The 20923-nt window shown below is 30.1% G+C and overlaps 4 protein-coding genes across 4 annotated transcripts in view; all 4 read left to right on the top strand.

Moving 5' to 3' along the window:
* Positions 1–392: 392 nt before the first annotated feature.
* LOC119600437 lies at positions 393–2822 on the top strand. The gene is made up of 5 exons (XM_037950644.1): positions 393–796; positions 902–1330; positions 1430–1542; positions 1585–2135; positions 2781–2822. Exons 1-5 carry the CDS (start codon positions 393–395, stop codon positions 2820–2822), a joined length of 1539 nt encoding a protein of 512 aa, XP_037806572.1.
* Positions 2823–3243: 421 nt separating this feature from the next.
* On the top strand, positions 3244–5094 carry LOC119600436. Its single transcript, XM_037950643.1, has one exon. The coding sequence runs from the start codon at positions 3244–3246 to the stop codon at positions 5092–5094; it is 1851 nt and encodes a 616-aa protein (XP_037806571.1).
* A 1156-nt stretch (positions 5095–6250) lies between these two features.
* Positions 6251–8120, top strand: LOC119600435. The gene is made up of 2 exons (XM_037950642.1): positions 6251–8019; positions 8081–8120. Exons 1-2 carry the CDS (start codon positions 6251–6253, stop codon positions 8118–8120), a joined length of 1809 nt encoding a protein of 602 aa, XP_037806570.1.
* An 8504-nt stretch (positions 8121–16624) lies between these two features.
* LOC119600488 (mediator of RNA polymerase II transcription subunit 12) overlaps positions 16625–20923 on the top strand; it is a 32251-nt gene continuing 27952 nt past the window's right edge. The window contains exons 1-2 of the mRNA XM_037950742.1: positions 16625–16743; positions 17251–17367. Of these exons, the coding sequence (XP_037806670.1) occupies positions 17347–17367 (21 nt within the window). The 5' untranslated portion in view covers positions 16625–16743; positions 17251–17346. The remainder of the gene's footprint in view (positions 16744–17250; positions 17368–20923) is intronic.

Here is a 20923-nt window from a genome sequence, read left to right as displayed (position 1 = left end):
AACAAATTCTCCATTCAATTCTTTAATTTAGGGATTTTTTTTTAACTTAACAGGAAATCAGTTGACACCTCTTTTTTATAACAATGAACTAGTAACAATACTAGAGAAAATTAACTGTTTGGTGGGTTGTAAACATGTTGTATTATTTATCATTAAATATGTATAAAAAATAGAATAATATCATTCTATCCAAATCTAAGTTTTTATAAAAAATTTACACATAATAAAACTATAGAATGATTAGTAAATCCCTTTCATTTACAAACAATTAAGATGCTAAACAAGAGATAAACATCGAAAAAATAACCTATAAATGCCTATGTTACAAGGAAAATTTCTTTAATTCCATAAATTCTATTAAGAAATTCAAAAAGCTTTCAAAATATAACGAAATGTGGCTACAGTTGGTGCTTTATGTGATATTTCTTAAACCAATACAAAGTGAACAAATATTAAAAACCCACAAATTTGCAATAGAATCCGAAATATTTGAATTAATCCATACCACCGAACAGCAGAATGATATACAAACTATATTAATTAAATATGAAGAATCAGTGAAAAATTGTGGTGATCTGGATTTGTATATAAAATATTTGAATGCTACACTGATAATAGAAAATCTACTTAAATCATGGTCTCTCAAAGACTCTTTAAATACAAATCTTATGTGTGTTGTTTGTTTAAAGAAACTGACGTCTGATTTTGCTATAGAATTGGCTCCCTATTTTAAAAGTCTTATAAGTATACGTGAAACTAAAATGTTGATCTATATGCATCACAATGAAAGTGGAAAGTATTTAACAAAATTGGAAAATTTTTTTCAATTCTGCTGGCAACGGAATTCTCTTAATATTTTGGCAATTTTTAAAGATTATCCTGTAACGAAACATTTATACAGCTATACACCATTTCCGAATTTTACTTTAGAAATGCGGCAACATAAGGAGGGGGATTTACTATATACCAATCGTGTTAAAGACTTAAAGGGTCACGTTTTTCTTACACTGCCCGATCAAGTAGTACCACGTACTTTTTTGACTGTAAATAAAAATGGTAAAGTGAAAATTTCCGGTTATGTGGGTCATTTTATTCATCTGCTGGCAGAATATTTAAATGCTACCTTGAAGTTTCCATTTCCCGTTAAAAAGGGAGATGTTTTATTTTATGGCTATTTGGAGACCTTAACCAGAAACTATACCATTGATTTACCCGGCACATTAGTACCAGTGATTAATGCTCAGCAGATGATTTATTACTCTTATCCATTTGAAGTTATGAATGCTTGTCTTATGATACCGAAGGCTAAATATATGCCTCTCAAGGAAGTGTACTTTTATTTGATAACCCCGGAATTGTTTACCATCAGCATAACTAATTTATACCTATTCACTTTACTAATAAATTTAAAAAGATCAAATCTGTTTAGAAGACATAGAAGAGGTGTTGTCAAACATTATGTCAAATTCTCCGATTACATACTCAACGATGTCGCTCTTAGAGGGATTTTGGGTCAACCGTTTAAAGTGTGGCTAAAGGCGGGTTTCTTTATCAAATTCATTTACATCTTACTGTCCTTTACAGGTCTATATCTTAGTCTTATTTACAATGCATTTCTACAAACCTTTTCCACTCAACCTTTTAAGGAGAAACAATTAAAAACTTTTACGGATTTGTATGAGAATAATATTTATACCTTATTATCCGATCGAGAAGTGTCATATTTTAGTGGCGCAAATAAAAATTTTAAATTATTACATCGCATTACCAACTATGAGGAATACAACAAAATGAGAAATCGTCTGAACACTTCTTATGCTTATCCCACCATAGGCATACACTGGAATTCTCTCTTCAGCCATCAGCAGAATATTTTAAAAAATAAACTTTTTATATTTTCCGAAGACGCCTGCATGTTCCATACTAATGTCTTAAGTTTTCCCTTGGCAGAGAATTCTATCTATCGTACACCAGTCCACAATTTAATCATGATTGCTAGGGACTTTGGGTTGATTAATCGTTGGTTGACTATCAACTTTCCCGATGACTTGGCAAAAGATAAATTGCCCTCGATGCTTGATTGGAGTGGCAAGGTGCCAGGTGAAAGACCTCTAAAATTGCAAGATTTTGAATTGGTACTTTCGATGTATTTGTTCCTGATGGCAGTAGGTATTTTATTGCTTTTTATGGAAAGAATATTTTTTAGATTTAAGAAAATATTGTCAAAGAGAAAATAAATTAATTTAATGCAGAATATATTTAATTGGAAAAAGGGAAGATGTAAGTAAATTTTGTATATATTTTAGATCAAAATTTTTTCAGTTTCCAACTATTTTGGAACCCTATCTCTTTTACCATTAGTATCAAATACATACTTGGCAGATCGTCTAAAAATATATATCGGGTTTTTCGGCTTTTGAAGGAAATGGATGAAAAGGACTTGTGTGTGGCCAAGGGTAATATAGTTCAAGTCTCAAAGCGATTTAGATCTACATATATAAAACTTTTTAGTCTGATTTTTAATAAGAAACTAAAATTTTCATCAAACTTAACAACGTGGTAGTTAAAACTTACTTGTATGAACTTTCATTACAATTGCTATATAATAAATATGTATTAATACGATATTCCGAGAGGACGTTTGTATTGGGGCTATCTGAAATTATGAACCTATCTTAAACTTTATTAATAATCTAAATCAAATATAGACTCAAGAAGTGACTCTGAGTTGATTGATATAATTTAACTGTTTGAAAATATATGAAATTTTTATATTTTAGCTGGTGGGAGGTAGGCGTGGCATTGGAACGATTATTACATAAATTAGTATTATTTATCTGTTTAACTTTTTTGTTCCAATTCGGTCAATAGATTCAAAATATACGAAATTTTTATTAATCGAGATATATGGGAGGTGGGCGTGTCCCCGCCAATAAAAAATGTATATAATTGGTATTTTGACAGTTTCGGATAATTAATTCTTATTAGAACTTGGAACTGGTTAAAACTAATAAAAATACATATTCGGATGTGTGTATTTCTTCGGATGTGATGTAGTATACATCCTCCTATCAACCTACCCAAATATGATTAATTAACACTTTCAATATTCTTTACATTCATTAATGACTGAAATTCCAACTTCCATTAGTATTTACACTAATTAACAGACTTTAAATATTAACTACCACTATTAATCTACTTACAAATTAGAAGTTCCCAATAGTTTTATCAACATTTACAATGTGCAAGTCAAATCGTTCATTCATTTTATTCCTTTGCACTACAATTACCAGTGGGCAGTTGTTCAGCTATGTCTCGATTAAGGAGACTAAAAATCAAAATTTCTACAAGGATCTACTAACAGAAATGGGAAGACAGCAATCATATGAAGGTTTACTAATAGTGCAACATATGCAGCCTCGAGATGCCACACTGCAAACAATCTATAGTCTACAGAAACCCAAAATTATAATGACAAATCCCCAGGATTTCTATTATAAGGGAGAATTTAATAGTGATATAATGGCTGTAATAATTATGGAGTTTAAATTTCGATGGGAATTGTGGCAACATTTTGTTAACATCTTGGCATATATGCGTCAAATAAGAATCTTAATGATTTTTGTAGATATTTACAACAATGAGAAATTGCTGAGTGAGATTCTGCAGGAATGTGAAAAATCTAAAACCACCAATGTTATTATACATTTTCTAAATTCCTCTTTGGCGGATCAGCCTTGTCGGTATTATTACTATTTGTGGCCTTATCCAAAGTATCATTTTCAAATTATAAACTTTACTACAGCTAAGGAATATTTCCCCACCAATTGGCGTAATATGAAAGGTAAATCTATTATAACTCTACCCGATCAGACTATACCACGTTCTACTGTATATAAAGATTCCAAAGGACAATTGCAGATAACAGGTTTTGCTTACAAATTAGTGAAAACCTTTATCGAATACTATAATGCCTCCTATAAACTTCTATACGAGCCAAAATTGGGTGAAATTATACATTTTAGTACCTTGGAAAATATGACTAAATATGGCATATTAGACATGCCCATGAGTGTGGCTCCTATAGATAGCAGTAGAAAATTATTGCGTCTTTCTTATCCCATAGAATTGACCAAATGGAAAATAATGTTGCCATGTGCCAAAAGAATGGATATAAATCAGGTTTATGAGGAATTGTTAACCGCTAAATTATTTTTGATTGTAATAACATTCGCCCTAGCATTTTCGGTTATGCACACCATTATAGAGAAATTATTCTATAATCAAATGTTTTGGTTAAATCTGTTAATGAGTGATAAAGTTATACCGGGTGTATTGGGTCAATCGTTTACTTTCAGAAAATCCTATTTAATAAGTCTGCGCTTGGTATATATATTGATTTTTGTAATGGGCCTATTTCTAAGCACTTTAATAACGGCTCATTTACAAACCCTTATAACAAGACCACCTTTGCATGGAGAAATTAATACTTTCGAGGAACTGCGTGAAAGTGGTAAGAAAATTCTAATGGATAGATTGGATATGAAATATGTAGATGATAATGATTATGTGGTTTATGAGCAAATGAAAGGAACAATAGAGTATACCGATAATACCACCATGTATTATCATTATCGTGGTAAGTTCAACACCTCTTATGGTTATACAGTGACATCGGCTTTGTGGAGTATCTTCGCTACTATGCAAACGAATTATGCTCAGAAAATATTTTGTTCTTCGGAAGATATGAATATAAAAAGTTTAATACCGTTTGGTATGGCTCTGGAGAACAATTCGCAATATAAGGAACCTATGGATTATTTGGTACATAAAATGCATGCCGGTGGTTTGTTGTATGCCTGGCAGTTACATGTTTTTAGTGATTTGATAAAGTTGAAAAAAATCACTTTGCGCGATTCGAGCAAGATTAAAACGTATGAAGATTTAACGGAACATGATTTGTTATTAGTTTGGACGATTTTGTTAGTTGGTTTAATTTCGAGTTTAGTGATATTCTTAGCGGAAATTTTGATTCATTGTTCTATTGAAAGTTTTCGTCAAAAATTTTGGAAAAAGTTAAATAAAAAGTAATATATATAATCTGTTGTATCCCGAAATTGATTTGTTTTATTTGTAATGGCTAACAATAAAATAGTTTAAGGCCAATTTTGATACATATTTAGCTAGTCTATAGTATAGTCCTTAGACTAGTGAATTAACTAGTTTTTGACTAGTCAATAGGCTGGCCCATTTATTAGTCTTAGACTAGTTCATTTATTAGTCCATATGCTAGGTTATAGACTATTCGATTGACTAGTTTTTATCAGACAATAGACTAATAACTAGACTAGTCCATAGACTAGTCAATAATCTAGCCCGTAGACTAGTTTTTAGACAAGCCAATAAACTAGTCCACACACTAGTTAATTGACTAGTGCATAGACTAGTGCATAGATTAGTCCATAGACTAGTGCATATACTAGTACATATACTAATACATAGACTAGTCAATAGACTAGTACATAGACTTCTCAATAGTCTAGTCATTAGTCTAGTCCGTAGACTAGTTTTTACCAAGACACCTCATTGACTAGTCGAAAAAACAGTTTTTGACGAGTCAATAGACTAGTACATAGACTAGTCACTAGTCTACACCGTAGAATAGTCACTAGTCTACTCAGTAGAATAGTTTTAAGACAATTTAATAGACTAGTCCATTTAATAGTCCATATACTAGTTAATAGACTAGTCCATTGACTAGTCTATAGACCAATCAAGAGTCCATTGATTAGTCAATATTGACTAGTCTAGAGTCCATTAATCAATATGATAGACTAGTCCGTAAACTAGTCACCAGTCTAGTCCGTAGACAACTCAATAGTCTAGTCCATATACTAGATAATAGACTAGTCAATAGACCAGTCCACAGATTATTCAGTAGACCATTTTTTGACTATTCAATAGACTGGTACATTGACTTGTCAATTGTCTTGCGTAGAATAATTGTAATTTTTATATATTTAAAATCAAAAATCGATATTTGGGCTACAATCTATTTGACAAATCTACTAACTAATTAAGAAACTAAATTAGTGTTTTGTTTTAATAACTTATTTTAATGACAATGAAAACAAAACTGTCACTAACATCTGCCCTAATGAGAGGCGAAAAAAGTCGTTAATTTTGCTATTAAAATCAAATTTTGAATTACAAATTAGAATATTTCCATAAGTATTTATCATTCACAATGTTCAATACAAAATGTTTAATAATTTTACTAATTTGCTCCAACATTATCAACGGTTTTTTACTAAAAAAGTTAAATGATAAAGAAAATTATAAAAATCACAACTTCTACAAGGAAATATTAAATCAAATCAAAACTCAAAAAACCTATGATGGTCTGATAGTGATGCAAGAGACAAGGTCGCAAGATCCAAGATTGCAAGCGATTTATACATTAAGAGAGCCAAAAATCATATTGACAAATTCCAGCAGTCTTTATTACAAGGGACAATTCAATAGCGATATCATGACAGTGGTAATAATGGAACAGGAATTTGAGCAAAAAATGTGGCATGATTTTTCAAATATTTTAAATTCTATGCGTCAAGTAAGAGTTTTAATTATTGCTTCGAATATTTACAATAAGGAACAATTCAAGCGGAATGTTTTATTACACTGTGAGAAATTTAAATTCACTAATGTTTTATTACATTTTATAAATTCATCTTCTGCTGATCTGACTCCTGATTATTATCATTTGATACCTTATCCAAAATATCACCTGAAATTAAAACATTTTGCTAAAGACAGTAAAGAATACTTTCCCACTCAATGGTTAGACATGAAAGGTAAAACTTTACTAACTCTTCCCGATCAAAATATGCCGCGCTCAGTAATGTACCGTGATATTAAAGGACAGCTGCAGTTCAGTGGTTTTGCTGCCAAATTGATTTTATTATTTGCACAAGTATTTAATGCCACTTTAAAAATGCCCTATCAGCCAAAAATTAACGAAGTAATTCACTACAGTGTACTTTTGAACATGACCCAGGAGGGAAAGTTGGACATGCCCATGAGTGTACATCCTGTGTTTAGTAGTCGTACCTTAAAACAGCTATCGTACATTACAGAAGTAAGTAAGTGGAGGATTATGGTACCCTGTGGTCGTAGAATGAAAGTTAGCCAAGTTTATGAGGCAATATTAAGTCCTCAATTATTATTCATAGTCATATTTTTCACTATAACATTTTCCCTTGTTCATACTGTTATCGAAAAACTATTCTATAATCAAATGATTTGGCAAAATCTACTAATGAGTGATAAAGTTATACCTGGTATATTGGGTCAATCGTTTGCCTTGAAAAAGTCCAGTTTAATAAGTCTACGTTTAATTTATATTTTGCTTTTTATAATGGGAGTCTATAATAGCACAATATTTTCGGCACATTTGCAAACCCTCATTACCAGTCCACCGTTTCAACGAACCATTACTACATTTGAAGAAGTGCGCCAAAGTGGCAACAAAATACTAATGAATAGACTTGACATTACAAATATGGAGGGCAACGAGTACTTGGTCAAGGAGAAAATGGCGGGAATCATAGAATACACCGACAACGCTACTTTATACAGTGAATATCGTAAAAACTTTAATACAACTTATGGTTATGGAGTCACCACGGGTCTATGGCAAATTTTTGCCAACATTCAATTGTATTATGCTCAAAAGGTATTTTGTGTTACTGACGACCTGAATCTTCAAGATGTAATACCGTTTGGAGTACCTCTCGGTGAGCATTCACCATATAGGGAGGCCATGAATTATGTAATACATAAAGTACATACTGCGGGTCTAATAGATGCTTGGCGTTCCCAAGTCTATATTGATCTATTGAAATCGAAAACAATTACTCTAAGGGACTCGAGTAGAGCCAAAACGTATGAAGATTTAAATGAAGACGATTTATTATTAGTTTGGCTGATTTTAATTGTTGGTTTAATGTTTAGTTCGTTGGTATTCTTTTGTGAAATTTTAATAAATTGTTGTCTAAAATTGTATGTTAATAAAAAGCAATGGAGGTTCAGCTGTACAAGGATTTAACACGAAATAAAGTTATTATAAAATTTAAATTAATTTATGTTTTCTAAGACAGATTTTTCTATGGAAAAAGCAAGAAATTTCTTTTTTTTATCCTATCATTTGATCATTCATCATTTGTCTATAGTAGTCTAGTCTAGTCTATAGTCTAGTCTATATGTCTAGTCTATAGTCTAGTCTTAGTCTAGTCTATAGTCTGTCTATAGTCTATTCTAGTCTATAGTCTAGTCTATAGTCTAGTCTATAGTCTAGTCTATAGTCTAGTCTATAGTCTAGTCTATAGTCTAGTCTATAGTCTAGTCTATAGTCTAGTCTATAGTCTAGTCTATAGTCTAGTCTATAGTCTAGTCTATAGTCTAGTCTATAGTCTAGTCTATAGTCTAGTCTATAGTCTAGTCTATAGTCTAGTCTATAGTCTAGTCTATAGTCTAGTCTATAGTCTAGTCTATAGTCTAGTCTATAGTCTAGTCTATAGTATAGTCTATAGTCTAATAAGTCTAGTCTATAGTCTAGTCTATAGTCTAGTCTATAGTCTAGTCTATAGTCTAGTCTATAGTCTAGTCTATAGTCTAGTCTATAGTCTAGTCTATAGTCTAGTCTATAGTCTAGTCTATAGTCTAGTCTATAGTCTAGTCTATAGTCTAGTCTATAGTCTAGTCTATAGTCTAGTCTATAGTCTAGTCTATAGTCTAGTCTATAGTCTAGTCTATATAGTCTAGTCTATAGTCTAGTCTATAGTCTAGTCTATAGTCTAGTCTATAGTCTAGTCTATAGTCTAGTCTATAGTCTAGTCTATAGTCTAGTCTATAGTCTAGTCTATAGTCTAGTCTATAGTCTAGTCTATAGTCTAGTCTATAGTCTAGTCTATAGTCTAGTCTATAGTCTAGTCTATAGTCTAGTCTATAGTCTAGTCTATAGTCTAGTCTATAGTCTAGTCTATAGTCTAGTCTATAGTCTAGTCTATAGTCTAGTCTATAGTCTAGTCTATAGTCTAGTCTATAGTCTAGTCTATAGTCTAGTCTATAGTCTAGTCTATAGTCTAGTCTATAGTCTAGTCTATAGTCTAGTCTATAGTCTAGTCTATAGTCTAGTCTATAGTCTAGTCTATAGTCTAGTCTATAGTCTAGTCTATAGTCTAGTCTATAGTCTAGTCTATAGTCTAGTCTATAGTCTAGTCTATAGTCTAGTCTATAGTCTAGTCTATAGTCTAGTCTATAGTCTAGTCTATAGTCTAGTCTATAGTGTAGTCTATAGTCTAGTCTATAGTGTAGTCTATAGTCTAGTCTATAGTGTAGTCTATAGTCTAGTCTATAGTCTAGTCTATAGTCTAGTCTATAGTCTAGTCTATAGTCTAGTCTATAGTCTAGTCTATAGTCTAGTCTATAGACTAGAGTCTAGTTTATAGTTTAGTCTAGCGGAAAATTAGTTTAATACTTTATAACCTAAAAAATCCTTTTCAACTTTTCCATGCCTGCCCCTAGAGTCCAGTAGGCGCTCTAATTTCTCTAGGTGAGAGAAGAGAACTTTTTTATAAGAAAATCTCTCGGTGAGAGAAATAAGCCTGTGTGGGCTTCAATCATTCTTCCTTTTTACTTTCTTTTTAAATTCTGGTTCAAGGAAATTCATAGTTAAAACTTCCTTAATAATTTCCAACAATATTCCTTAATTATAATAAAAATGTTAAAAATAAAACTGTCATAAACACCTGCCTTAATGAGCTGAACTAATAAAGTAATTTGCTGTAAAATTATGACAAACTAAATATTCAAATTCCAATGTTTCATTTAGAATTCAAACATTGAAAATGTACAACATAAACCGCTTAATTATTTTACTATGTTGTACTGCAATTAGCAGTGGACATTTGATTCCGAAATTATTAACAAATCCAAAACACAATGAAAGTGTACATTTTTATACAAAACTACTAATGGAAATTAAAACTCAAAAAACCTTTGACTCTATATTGATGGTGCAACATAGGATGCCTCAAGATGCTAGACTACAAATGATTTATAAGTTAAAGGAACCCAAAGTTATAATAACAAATAAAATCAACAATAAATCAAATATTTACTACAAAGAACTATTTAATAATGAAGTAATAGCAGTGGTAATAATAGAACGCTCGTTTACCATCGATCTATGGAACCATTTTCTACATGTCCTCGACTATTTGCGACAAATAAGAATTTTAATGATTTTCGTAAATGTTCGTAATACTGAGAAATTGCATAATGAGGTTCTAGAGGCATGTGAAGAATATAAAATTACAAATGGAATCTTGCATTTTCTAAATTCCTCCATTATGGAAGAAACTTCTTTGGAATATTTACAACTGCTGCCATATCCTCAGTATCATTTGAAAACGAGACAATTTGGCCGGTTAAATGAAGAATATTTTCCCATACATTGGCATGATATGAAAGGTAAGACATTAATGACTCTACCAGATCAATTGGTGCCACGCTCTATAATGTATAGAGATAGAAAAGGTAAAATAAGGCACAGTGGCCTTGCTGCCAAAACGGTAGAATTATTTGCAGAAGTATTTAATGCCACTTTGAAAATGCCATTTCAGCCGGAAATAGGTGAAATTATACACTACAGTATTATTTTAAATATGACTAAACGTGGGGAATTGGATATTCCCATGTCGGTGAATCCAATTTTTACCGCTCGCTCTTTAAGGCACATGTCCTATCCCACTGAAGTAAGTAAATGGATGATCATGGTACCCTGCTCTACAAGAATGACAGTTTGTGAAGTTTACGATTTAATGTTAACACCTCAACTATTTGGTGTAATTGTTATCTTCACAGTAACATTTTCTCTAGTTCATACGATTATAGAGAAGTTATTCTATAAACAAATGATTTGGTTAAATCTGCTAATGTGTGATAAAGTTATACCAGGAGTATTGGGACAATCGTTTAATTTCAAAAAATCTAGTGTATTAAGTCTTCGTATGATTTATGTATTAATTTTTATTTTGGGTCTGTATATGAGTACACATTTTTCAGCCCATTTACAAACTCTCATCACTAGTCCACCATTTCACTCGCATATTTCCACTTTCAAGGAGTTACGTGAGAGTGAACAGAAAATACTTGTAAATAAATGGGATGTAAAGGACATTGAAGACAACGATGACATCCTTAGTAGAGAAATGAAAGGAACTATTGTTTATACCGATAATTCGACATTATTTGGTGACTTGAGAGATAGTTTCAACTCTACCTACGGCTATACGGTTACATTGGCTCTCTGGAACATTTACTCGCATGTACAAATGTATTATGCCCAAAAGAAATTTTGTGTTTCTGAAGATATGAACATTTGGAATGTACTACTATTTGGTTTACCATTGGGAAAACATTCACCCTATAAGGAACCATTGGATTATCTAGTGCATAAAATACATTCGAGTGGTTTGTTGAATGCTTGGAGATTAGAAGTTTTTAATGATTTATTGAATTCGAATAGAATTACTTTTCATGATGCGAGTAGATTTAAAACTTATGAAGATTTAACGGAACATGATTTGCTATTGGTTTGGATAATATTGGTAATCGGTTTGATGTGCAGCGTGATTCTGTTTTTTATTGAAATTGTGTTTCATTGTTGTATGATGAAATATTTTGAAGAGAAGATATGATAGTTGAACTTTAAGAAGTCTTGATTTTGAAATAATAAAAGTTGATCATAAAATGCTTTACAAATCTTAATTTTGTTTTATTTAAAATCATTTTTTGAGATTAAAATACTTGAGACAAAAACTGGGACGAGTTAATTATGGACTTAGTTATACGAAACTTGAAAGAGTTATAAATTTCTCAGAAAACAGTGTATACTTTTCTAAGGGTTATGCTGCGCCCTTTTATATCAGTTTTTTGATCTGATATGTCATTTGAAAGTCCAATCTGTCGTCTTTAAAATAAATGATTAATCTCTGTTATACTTGTTTCCATCTTCGAGATAACTTAAACTTGAGAATATGTTAGGGTCAATTAGGAACCGGTACTCATGATACTTTGTAGCGAGATTTTGATCCTTAGAATTTCATCGTCATACTGGTGTTTTAAGTATAAACGGATCAAAGGATCAAATGTATGTATGTATATATATATATATATAAAATCTTTGAATGTTTCTTTATTTGTTTACCATTTCCAAAACAAAAGTTTCTTAAACGAATCACGGTTCCCCAAACTATAAATTAGCCCAGCAGGGGCTACTTAATATCTTTTGGTGAGAGAGTTTATTCACTTAGTGCGAGAATGTTACGTAAATGAAAAACATGTGTGGATTCCATTTTTCCAAACTTCTTCAAAGAAAATTATAAATCAAACACGGAAATCCTTTTTAATTTCTTAAATTTCCTACAAACTTCATTAATTTTAATAAAAATGTTAAAACTAAAACTGTCATAAACATTTGCTTTAATGAGCAAACAAGTAATGTAATTAGCAGAAAAATTATAATAAACAAAATGTTCAAACCTTAATGTTTCATTTAGAATTCAAACATTGAAAATGTACAACTTAAACCGCTTAATTATTTTACTATTTTGTACTGCCATTAGCAGCGGACATTTGTATCCCAAATTATTAATAAATCCAATACAAGAAGAAAGTGTTCATTTCTATACAAAACTATTAATGGAAATAAAAACTCAAAAAACCTTTGATTCTATACTAATGGTGCAACACAGGATGCCCCAAGATCCTAGACTACAAATGATTTATAAGTTAAAGGAACCCAAAGTTATAATAACAAATAAAATGAACAATAAATCAAATATTAACTACAAAGAACAATTTAATAATGAAGTAATAGCAGTGGTAATAATAGAACGTTCGTTTACCATCGATCTCTGGGACCATTTCCTACATGTCCTCGACTATTTGCGACAAATAAGAATTTTAATGATTTTCGTAAATGTTCATAAAACTGAGAAATTGCAAAATGAGGTTCTAGAAGTCTGCGAAGAATATAAAATTACAAATGGAATCTTGCATTTTCTAAATTCCTCCATTATGGAAGAAACTTCTTTGGAATATTTACAACTGCTGCCATATCCTCAATATCATTTGAAAACAAGACAATTTGGCCGGTTAAATGAAGAATATTTTCCCATACATTGGCGTAATATGAAAGGTAAGACCTTATTGACTTTACCCGATCAATTGGTGCCACGCTCTATAATGTATAGAGATAGAAAAGGTCAAATAAGGTACAGTGGTCTTGCTACCAAAATGGTTGAATTATTTGCGGAAGTTTTTAATGTCACTTTGAAAATGCCATTTCAGCCGGAGATTGGTGAAATTATACACTACAGCAATATTTTAAATATGACTAAAAATGGGGAATTGGATATTCCCATGTCGGTGAATCCAATTTTTAGTGCTCGCACATTAAGACACATGTCCTATCCCACTGAAGTAAGTAAATGGATGATCATGGTACCCTGCTCTACAAGAATGAACATTTGTGAAGTCTACGATTTGATGTTAAATCCGCAATTATTTGTTGTAATTATTATCTTTACTATAATATTTTCTCTGCTGCATACGATTATAGAGAAGTTATTCTATAAACAAATGATTTGGTTAAATCTGCTAATGTGTGATAAAGTAATACCAGGAATATTGGGACAATCGTTTAATTTAAAAAAATCCAGTGTATTAAGTCTTCGTATGATTTATGTATTGATTTTTATTTTGGGCCTGTATATGAGTACACATTTTTCGGCCCATTTACAAACTCTTATCACCAGTCCACCATTTCACTCGCAAATACCAACTTTCAAGGAGTTACGTGAGAGTGAACAAAAAATACTTTTGAATAAGTGGGATTTAATAGATATTGAAGAGAGCGATGACATCGTTAGCAACGAAATGAAAGATAATATAGTTTATACCGATAATTCGACTTATTTTGAGGAAGTGAGAGATAGTTTCAATTCCACTTACGGTTATACGCTTTCTTCAGCTTTATGGAACGTTTATTCGCATGTACAAATGTATTATGCTCAGAAAAAATTTTGTGTCTCTGAAGGTATGAATATGTGGAATGTACTATTATTTGGTTTACCATTGGGAAAACATTCACCCTATAAGGAACCATTGAATTATTTAGTGCATAAAATACATTCGAGTGGTTTGATTCATGCCTGGCAAGTAGAAGTTTTTAATGATTTATTGAGTTCGAATAGAATTACTTTTCGTGATGAGAGCAGACTTAAAACATATGAAGATTTAACGGAAAATGATTTGCTATTGATTTGGATAATATTATTTATTGGTTTGACGTGCAGTGTGTTGTTGTTTTTTAGTGAAATTGTCGTTCACTATTGTATGAAGAAGTATTTGAGGAGAAAAAAGTTGAATTTTAAAAATTATGTGTTTCGAAATAATAAAAATTAATTACAGTGCTTTAGAAATGTTATTTGATGTTTTATTATTTAGATATCTTGAAACGTTTGAAGTTTTTAATGATGGATTACCATAATAAACTCAACTTTATTCTTGCAGTTCAAAGTTATCAGCTTCCTATATGAAGATATACATATATATATATGTATGTACGTATGTCGACTGGAGGTTTTCAGAATAGCGAATAAAAATAATTTGAAACTGTGACTCTTTTCTTAAAACAAATCATTTTTGTGGATTTTTTATCATAAGACCATAATTTTTAAATGATTTAAATAAAATTACATTATTTTCTTCAAGAGGGCTTACTATGGACCAGACATGGAAAATTGAGTACTTTTAGATATCGAAGAATACCGCGGTACCCCACGACATTTTCGGTTGTTTTCCTAACTTTTGATAAATAGTCTATTTTATAGTCCAGCTGTTCTAGTACATAGTCTCGCCTATAGTCTAAGTATAGTCTAGTCTATAGTTTAGTCTATAGTCTAGTCTAGTCTAGTCTATAGTCTAGTCTATAGTCTAGTGTATAGTCTAGTCTATAGTCTAGTCTATAGTCTAGTCTATAGTCTAGTCTATAGTCTAGTCTATAGTCTAGTCTATAGTCTAGTCTATAGTCTAGTCTATAGTCTAGTCTATAGTCTAGTCTATAGTCTAGTCTATAGTCTAGTCTATAGTCTAGTCTATAGTCTAGTCTATAGTCTAGTCTATAGTCTAGTCTATAGTCTAGTCTATAGTCTAGTCTATAATCTAGTCTATAGTCTAGTCTATAATCTAGTCTATAGTCTAGTCTATAGTCTAGTCTATAGTCTAGTCTATAGTCTAGTCTATAGTCTAGTCTATAGTCTAGTCTATAGTCTAGTCTATAGTCTAGTCTATAGTCTAGTCTATAGTCTAGTCTATAGTCTAGTCTATAGTCTAGTCTATAGTTTAGTCTATAGTCTAGTCTATAGTCTAGTCTATAGTCTAGTCTATAGTCTAGTCTATAGTCTAGTCTATAGTCTAGTCTATAGTCTAGTCTATAGTCTAGTCTATAGTCTAGTCTATAGTCTAGTCTATAGTCTAGTCTATAGTCTAGTCTATAGTCTAGTCTATAGTCTAGTCTATAGTCTAGTCTATAGTCTAGTCTATAGTCTAGTCTATAGTCTAGTCTATAGTCTAGTCTATAGTCTATAGTTAAGCTGAAAGCAATTTAGAAATATGATTTTTTAAGACCTTTCATATGGTAATAAGAAATCGTGTTGTACCTTAAACTATGCAGCTTATTGAGGGCGAAACTAAAATTGCAATTTTCTTTACACAAAAAGCCCAAATGGCCTAATGTACCATAGATAATTAGGTGTTTTAAAATCTACCTAATTTATAGGCCTAAAAGTTACTTTTCCGGATGTTTCCGAATTGTAAAGCGTATAGAAAAGTTGATTACATGATTTTTTGTTTTATACTCTCTATTGTAAACTTGACCTCGTACATAAAAGTACTTAAAATAAAACAATTTTATTTGCAACACTTTTACTTAATATTTGTATGTATAAATTGCATTTGTTACGGTTAACAACATGAAGAGAGCAAAACATTGTTAGCAGCAACATTTAGCAACATAATCATCATTAACAGCAGCAACATATTTTTATATCAGTACCACCACCAACAACGGGGAGAGTTTTGAATTTAAAAGACAAATTTTAGTTTTAGTTTATTTTTTTCTGTATTGTTTTCTATATGAATTTTGTATTTTGGCCAACAATAATGACGTTTTTTTTGTCTTCTCAAAAATATGTAGTTGTTGTATGTATGTTTTGTTTTTCTTGAAACGAAAGGTAGTTTTTGTCTCAAACAAGTTGCTGCTTCTTCAAATCTTCAATTTTTGTTTGTTGCTGGTGCCAAGCAATTGTGTGCGCGTCACCATATAACAAAAATTCAAAATAAAAGAAGAAAAAATAAAACACAAGACGCCTCTTTGCATTTCCATTTCGATGATGTTGTTGGTGTTGCTTTCAGTTGTGTTTTTGGTTTTATGTTTTTTTTTTTCATAATTTTTTTTGTTGCTGCTATTGTGTAGTGTGTAAAGTCGTCGTCTGAAGTCTTCATTCAGTGTTGGCTTGACGGAAATTTTGGTTTTAATAAATTTAGTTTAACTTTAGCTTCACTGACGTTCGGTCGCGTTTTTTTTTTAGTGTTTTACCAAAAACACACAAGGTGTGCAAAAAATTAAAAAATTTATTTCGTTTTTTTTTTTTGTGTTACTCTATATTTGAAACTTTAAACTACAGATACTCAACATATTTACTTTAACTATCTCTCTATAGCCAAATACTTAGTATCATAATTATACAAAAGTGGCAGTGGGCGCGAAAGTTACTTTCATACTTTTTGTGTGTTTTATTTAAAATTTGTATATATTTTTTGTGAAAAAAAAAACGCAGAAAAAAACATTTGCAATATTTACATACAATGGTTATTATGATATAAAAAAAAACATATAAAGAGAAAATAAACAAATGTTATAAAAATTACTAGATTTCAAAGGATACATTTGGCTTAACAGAAGAAAAACTTTGGAGTGTTTAATATTCATTGTTAAATTTAAAAAAAATAACAAGATTTTTATGTAAAAAACCTGTAGTTTAATTTCCTTAAATTCGTTTTTATATAATCTTTGTGTTTTCGTTTTTTTTCTGTTTTCTTTTTTAAAAAATCCTTTAGCTTTATACTTTCAAGTTGTTAAATTAAAATTATACAATTTCTCAAATTGTGAATTTTGAGGAAATACCAATAAAACGTTTGGAAAACTAATCAAATATGAGGATTACACACTTGTTGGTAAGTAAAAAATAAAAAAAAAAAATAAAAATTGAAAAATAACGCTTTTTTAAAATTTGAAATTTTGAATGTTAAAGTAATGACTTACTTTGTAATGATTTTTGAGGTATTGTTAGTTAAGGTCAGAATTTCTAAGTAAATGTTCGAACACATTCCATATTTGAAATCAAAATCAAATTCGAAGTTATATTCGAAAAATTTTAAAAAGATCAGGATTTTAAAAAAAAAGTTTCAAAAATTCGAATTTCTGTTCGAAAAATGTTCAAACCTGTTAATATAAAATTCGAAGTTTTATTCAAAAAATTTTGAAAGTTATTGAACTAATCTCTATGTTTCTAAAATAGTGTTTGAAAATTCGAATTTTTGTGCGAAAATTTTTCTAATTTTTTTATATTTTAAAAAAGTTTAAATTTCGAAATTTTTAAAATTTTGAATATTATTTTAAAATTTTCATGAATTATAAACTATTTTCACTTTATTTTCTGAAAATACATTTTTAAAGATGTGTTCGAAAATTCGAATTAAAATTGGTAGTTATTATGATTTCGTTTATTCGCATTTTCACATTACGAACTTAAAAATTAAGAAAATAATTTTAAAATTTCCATGAATTTTAAAGTATTTCCACTATAATTTCTGAATACAAACTTTCGAAAATTCGAATTAATATTTGAAATTTCATATTATGATTCTTAAAATAATGTTCGAAAATTCGAACTTTTCTGAGAATTGTTTTCAAATTTGTTGAAATAGTAAAGTTTAATTAGGAATCTTAGATATATAATTTTAGCTTATTTTTGCATTTCCAAAATTCGAACTTAAAAATTTTAAAAATAATTTTAAAATTTTCATGAATTTTAAAGTATTTTCAATATAATTTCTGAATTAAAATTTGAAATTATTATTCATAAAATAATGTTTGAAAATTCGAATTTTTTTCATAAAATCATGTTCGAAAAATCGAATATATTCGAAACAAAATTTTCTCAGAATTTCTATATTTTGAAAAAAACATAATTCTGGCCCTATTTGAGACATTTTATACTTATGATTATCAAATTTGTTATGTCATCTGAAAGTCCATGCTGTCGACTTTAAAATGAAGGCTTAACCTCAGTTATATCTTCTGTATTCTTGAAGATATCTCTAACTAAAGCTTGATTCTATTATTAATTCGAAATTTTACTCATATCTCCAGTATTTATAAATCCTTTTTCAATAGCAAACTTTTTGAAAGCATAACAGATAAAATTATCGAAGATTTAGATTCTAAAGATATCTGGGGTCTTCAAAAAGTTCTTTTCAATAAAAATGCGGACAGTCTGACAGATACACTTGCTAAATCGACTTCGCTATCTATAAGGAATCAGAATTTGTAAGATCAATTTATATTAATATCTTCTAAATTTCTGGGACGATTTACGTAAAAATTGGCAAAATATGTTATGATAAAAATTTCTCTTGGTCCATATTAGGAATTAAATCATTTATGGAAAATATGGACTATTTTTAGGACCTTTAGTGTGTTAGTGTGTTAAGCATTAAGTAGAGGGGGCCCAGGGTCCCCATTTAAAGCCTCCGATATTTCACAGTAGAGTATCATGTTCATCATTTAAACAACGAACAGACATACGCATAGAGCATGTTCGTCTTAATAAGGACATAGAATAACTAAACATTAATAGAAATCAAAACAAATAAAATTTAAAAAAACTTACCTTATTTTCATTTTAAAATCTTAAAATTTCTTTCGTAATAAAATGTTATCTGTGAATTAGAAAAAAAATTCAATTTGTTAGTAATAAGAAAAGTACAAATAAATTAAAAAAACTTAAAAATTTCATAAACCCTCTTAAAAGTGACAAGTAATAACCAGTTATCATATGTAGTATATTTACCACTGTCAACAAATTAACATAAATCCATAAATATTTAAAACAAAATTGAAAAGTTTGACAATTTCTCCCATAAATATGTGTTACAAAAAAACTAGATTTAAGTGTTTCATTTAAATATATGTATTGCACAACCTATTTTTGTTTTATGCTTTTTATTAATTAACATTTGACGATTAATTAGCATATTGCAAATAACAATTTTAAAATAAAAATTCCAATTTTTTTGTATAACGGTTGCACTATTTAAATGAATGTAGCACAACCACTCATCAAATTATAACATAACATGTTTTATTTAAATCAACGTACGTACGCATGCGCAATAATTATGACACACTTAGTAATTACATATAAAAATGTGTGTAATTACACCTAAAATGTTAATTAAAATTTTATTAAATGACCACTTTTAATTATGACAACAAGTGTCGTTTGAGACATTTATGTTTATTTAATTGAGGTTTAATAATTTTGTAATATATTTAAAGAAGTAAATAAATAAAGGTACATAATTACTATAATGGACCCTTGCTTTCCTGAAATCCCATTTTTGCAAGTCCTGCACCTTTTCTTACTTTTGATAAGTAGACCACATAGTAGTCAATAGTCTAGTCTAAACTAACGACTAAACTATTCTCTAGTCTAAGCTATCGACTAGACTTTTGTCTAGTCTATAGTCTAGTCTATAGTCTAGTTTATAGTCTAGTCTATAGTCTAGTCTACAGTCTAGTCTATAGTCTAGTCTATAGTCTAGACTATAGACTAGACCAGTCTATAGTCTATATAGTCTAGTCTAGTCTATAGTAGTCTATAGTCTAGTCTATAGTCTAGTCTATAGTCTAGTCTATAGTCTAGTCTATAGTCTAGTCTATAGTCTAGTCTATAGTCTAGTCTATAGTCTAGTCTATAGTCTAGTCTATAGTCTAGTCTATAGTCTAGTCTATAGTCTAGTCTAGTCTATAGTCTAGTCTATAGTCTAGTCTATAGTCTAGTCTATAGTCTAGTCTATAGTCTAGTCTATAGTCTAGTCTATAGTCTAGTCTATAGTCTAGTCTATAGTCTAGTCTAGTCTAGTCTATAGTCTAGTCTATAGTCTAGTCTATAGTCTAGTCTATAGTCTAGTCTATAGTCTAGTCTATAGTCTAGTCTATAGTCTAGTCTATAGTCTAGTCTATAGTCTAGTCTATAGTCTAGTCTATAGTCTAGTCTATAGTCTAGTCTATAGTCTAGTCTATAGTCTAGTCTATAGTCTAGTCTATAGTCTAGTCTATAGTCTAGTCTATAGTCTAGTCTATAGTCTAGTCTATAGTCTAGTCTATAGTCTAGTCTATAGTCTAGTCTATAGTCTAGTCTATAGTCTAGTCTATAGTCTAGTCTATAGTCTAGTCTATAGTCTAGTATAGTATAGTCTATAGTCTAGTCTATAGTCTAGTCTATAGTCTAGTCTATAGTCTAGTCTATAGTCTAGTCTATAGTCTAGTCTATAGTCTAGTCTATAGTCTAGTCTATAGTCTAGTCTATAGTCTAGTCTATAGTCTAGTCTAGTCTATAGTCTAGTCTATAGTCTAGTCTATAGTCTAGTCTATTAGTCTAGTCTATAGTCTAGTCTATAGTCTAGTCTATAGTCTAGTCTATAGTCTAGTCTATAGTCTAGTCTA

Source organism: Lucilia sericata, unplaced genomic scaffold (assembly GCF_015586225.1).
Source record: "Lucilia sericata isolate MDLA Ls3-8-SP2 unplaced genomic scaffold, ASM1558622v1 Contig000115F_arrow, whole genome shotgun sequence".
Taxonomy (NCBI): Eukaryota; Metazoa; Arthropoda; class Insecta; order Diptera; family Calliphoridae; genus Lucilia; species Lucilia sericata.
Note: the sequence above shows the minus strand (reverse complement) of the source record. Positions and strands in the feature narration are given on the sequence as shown.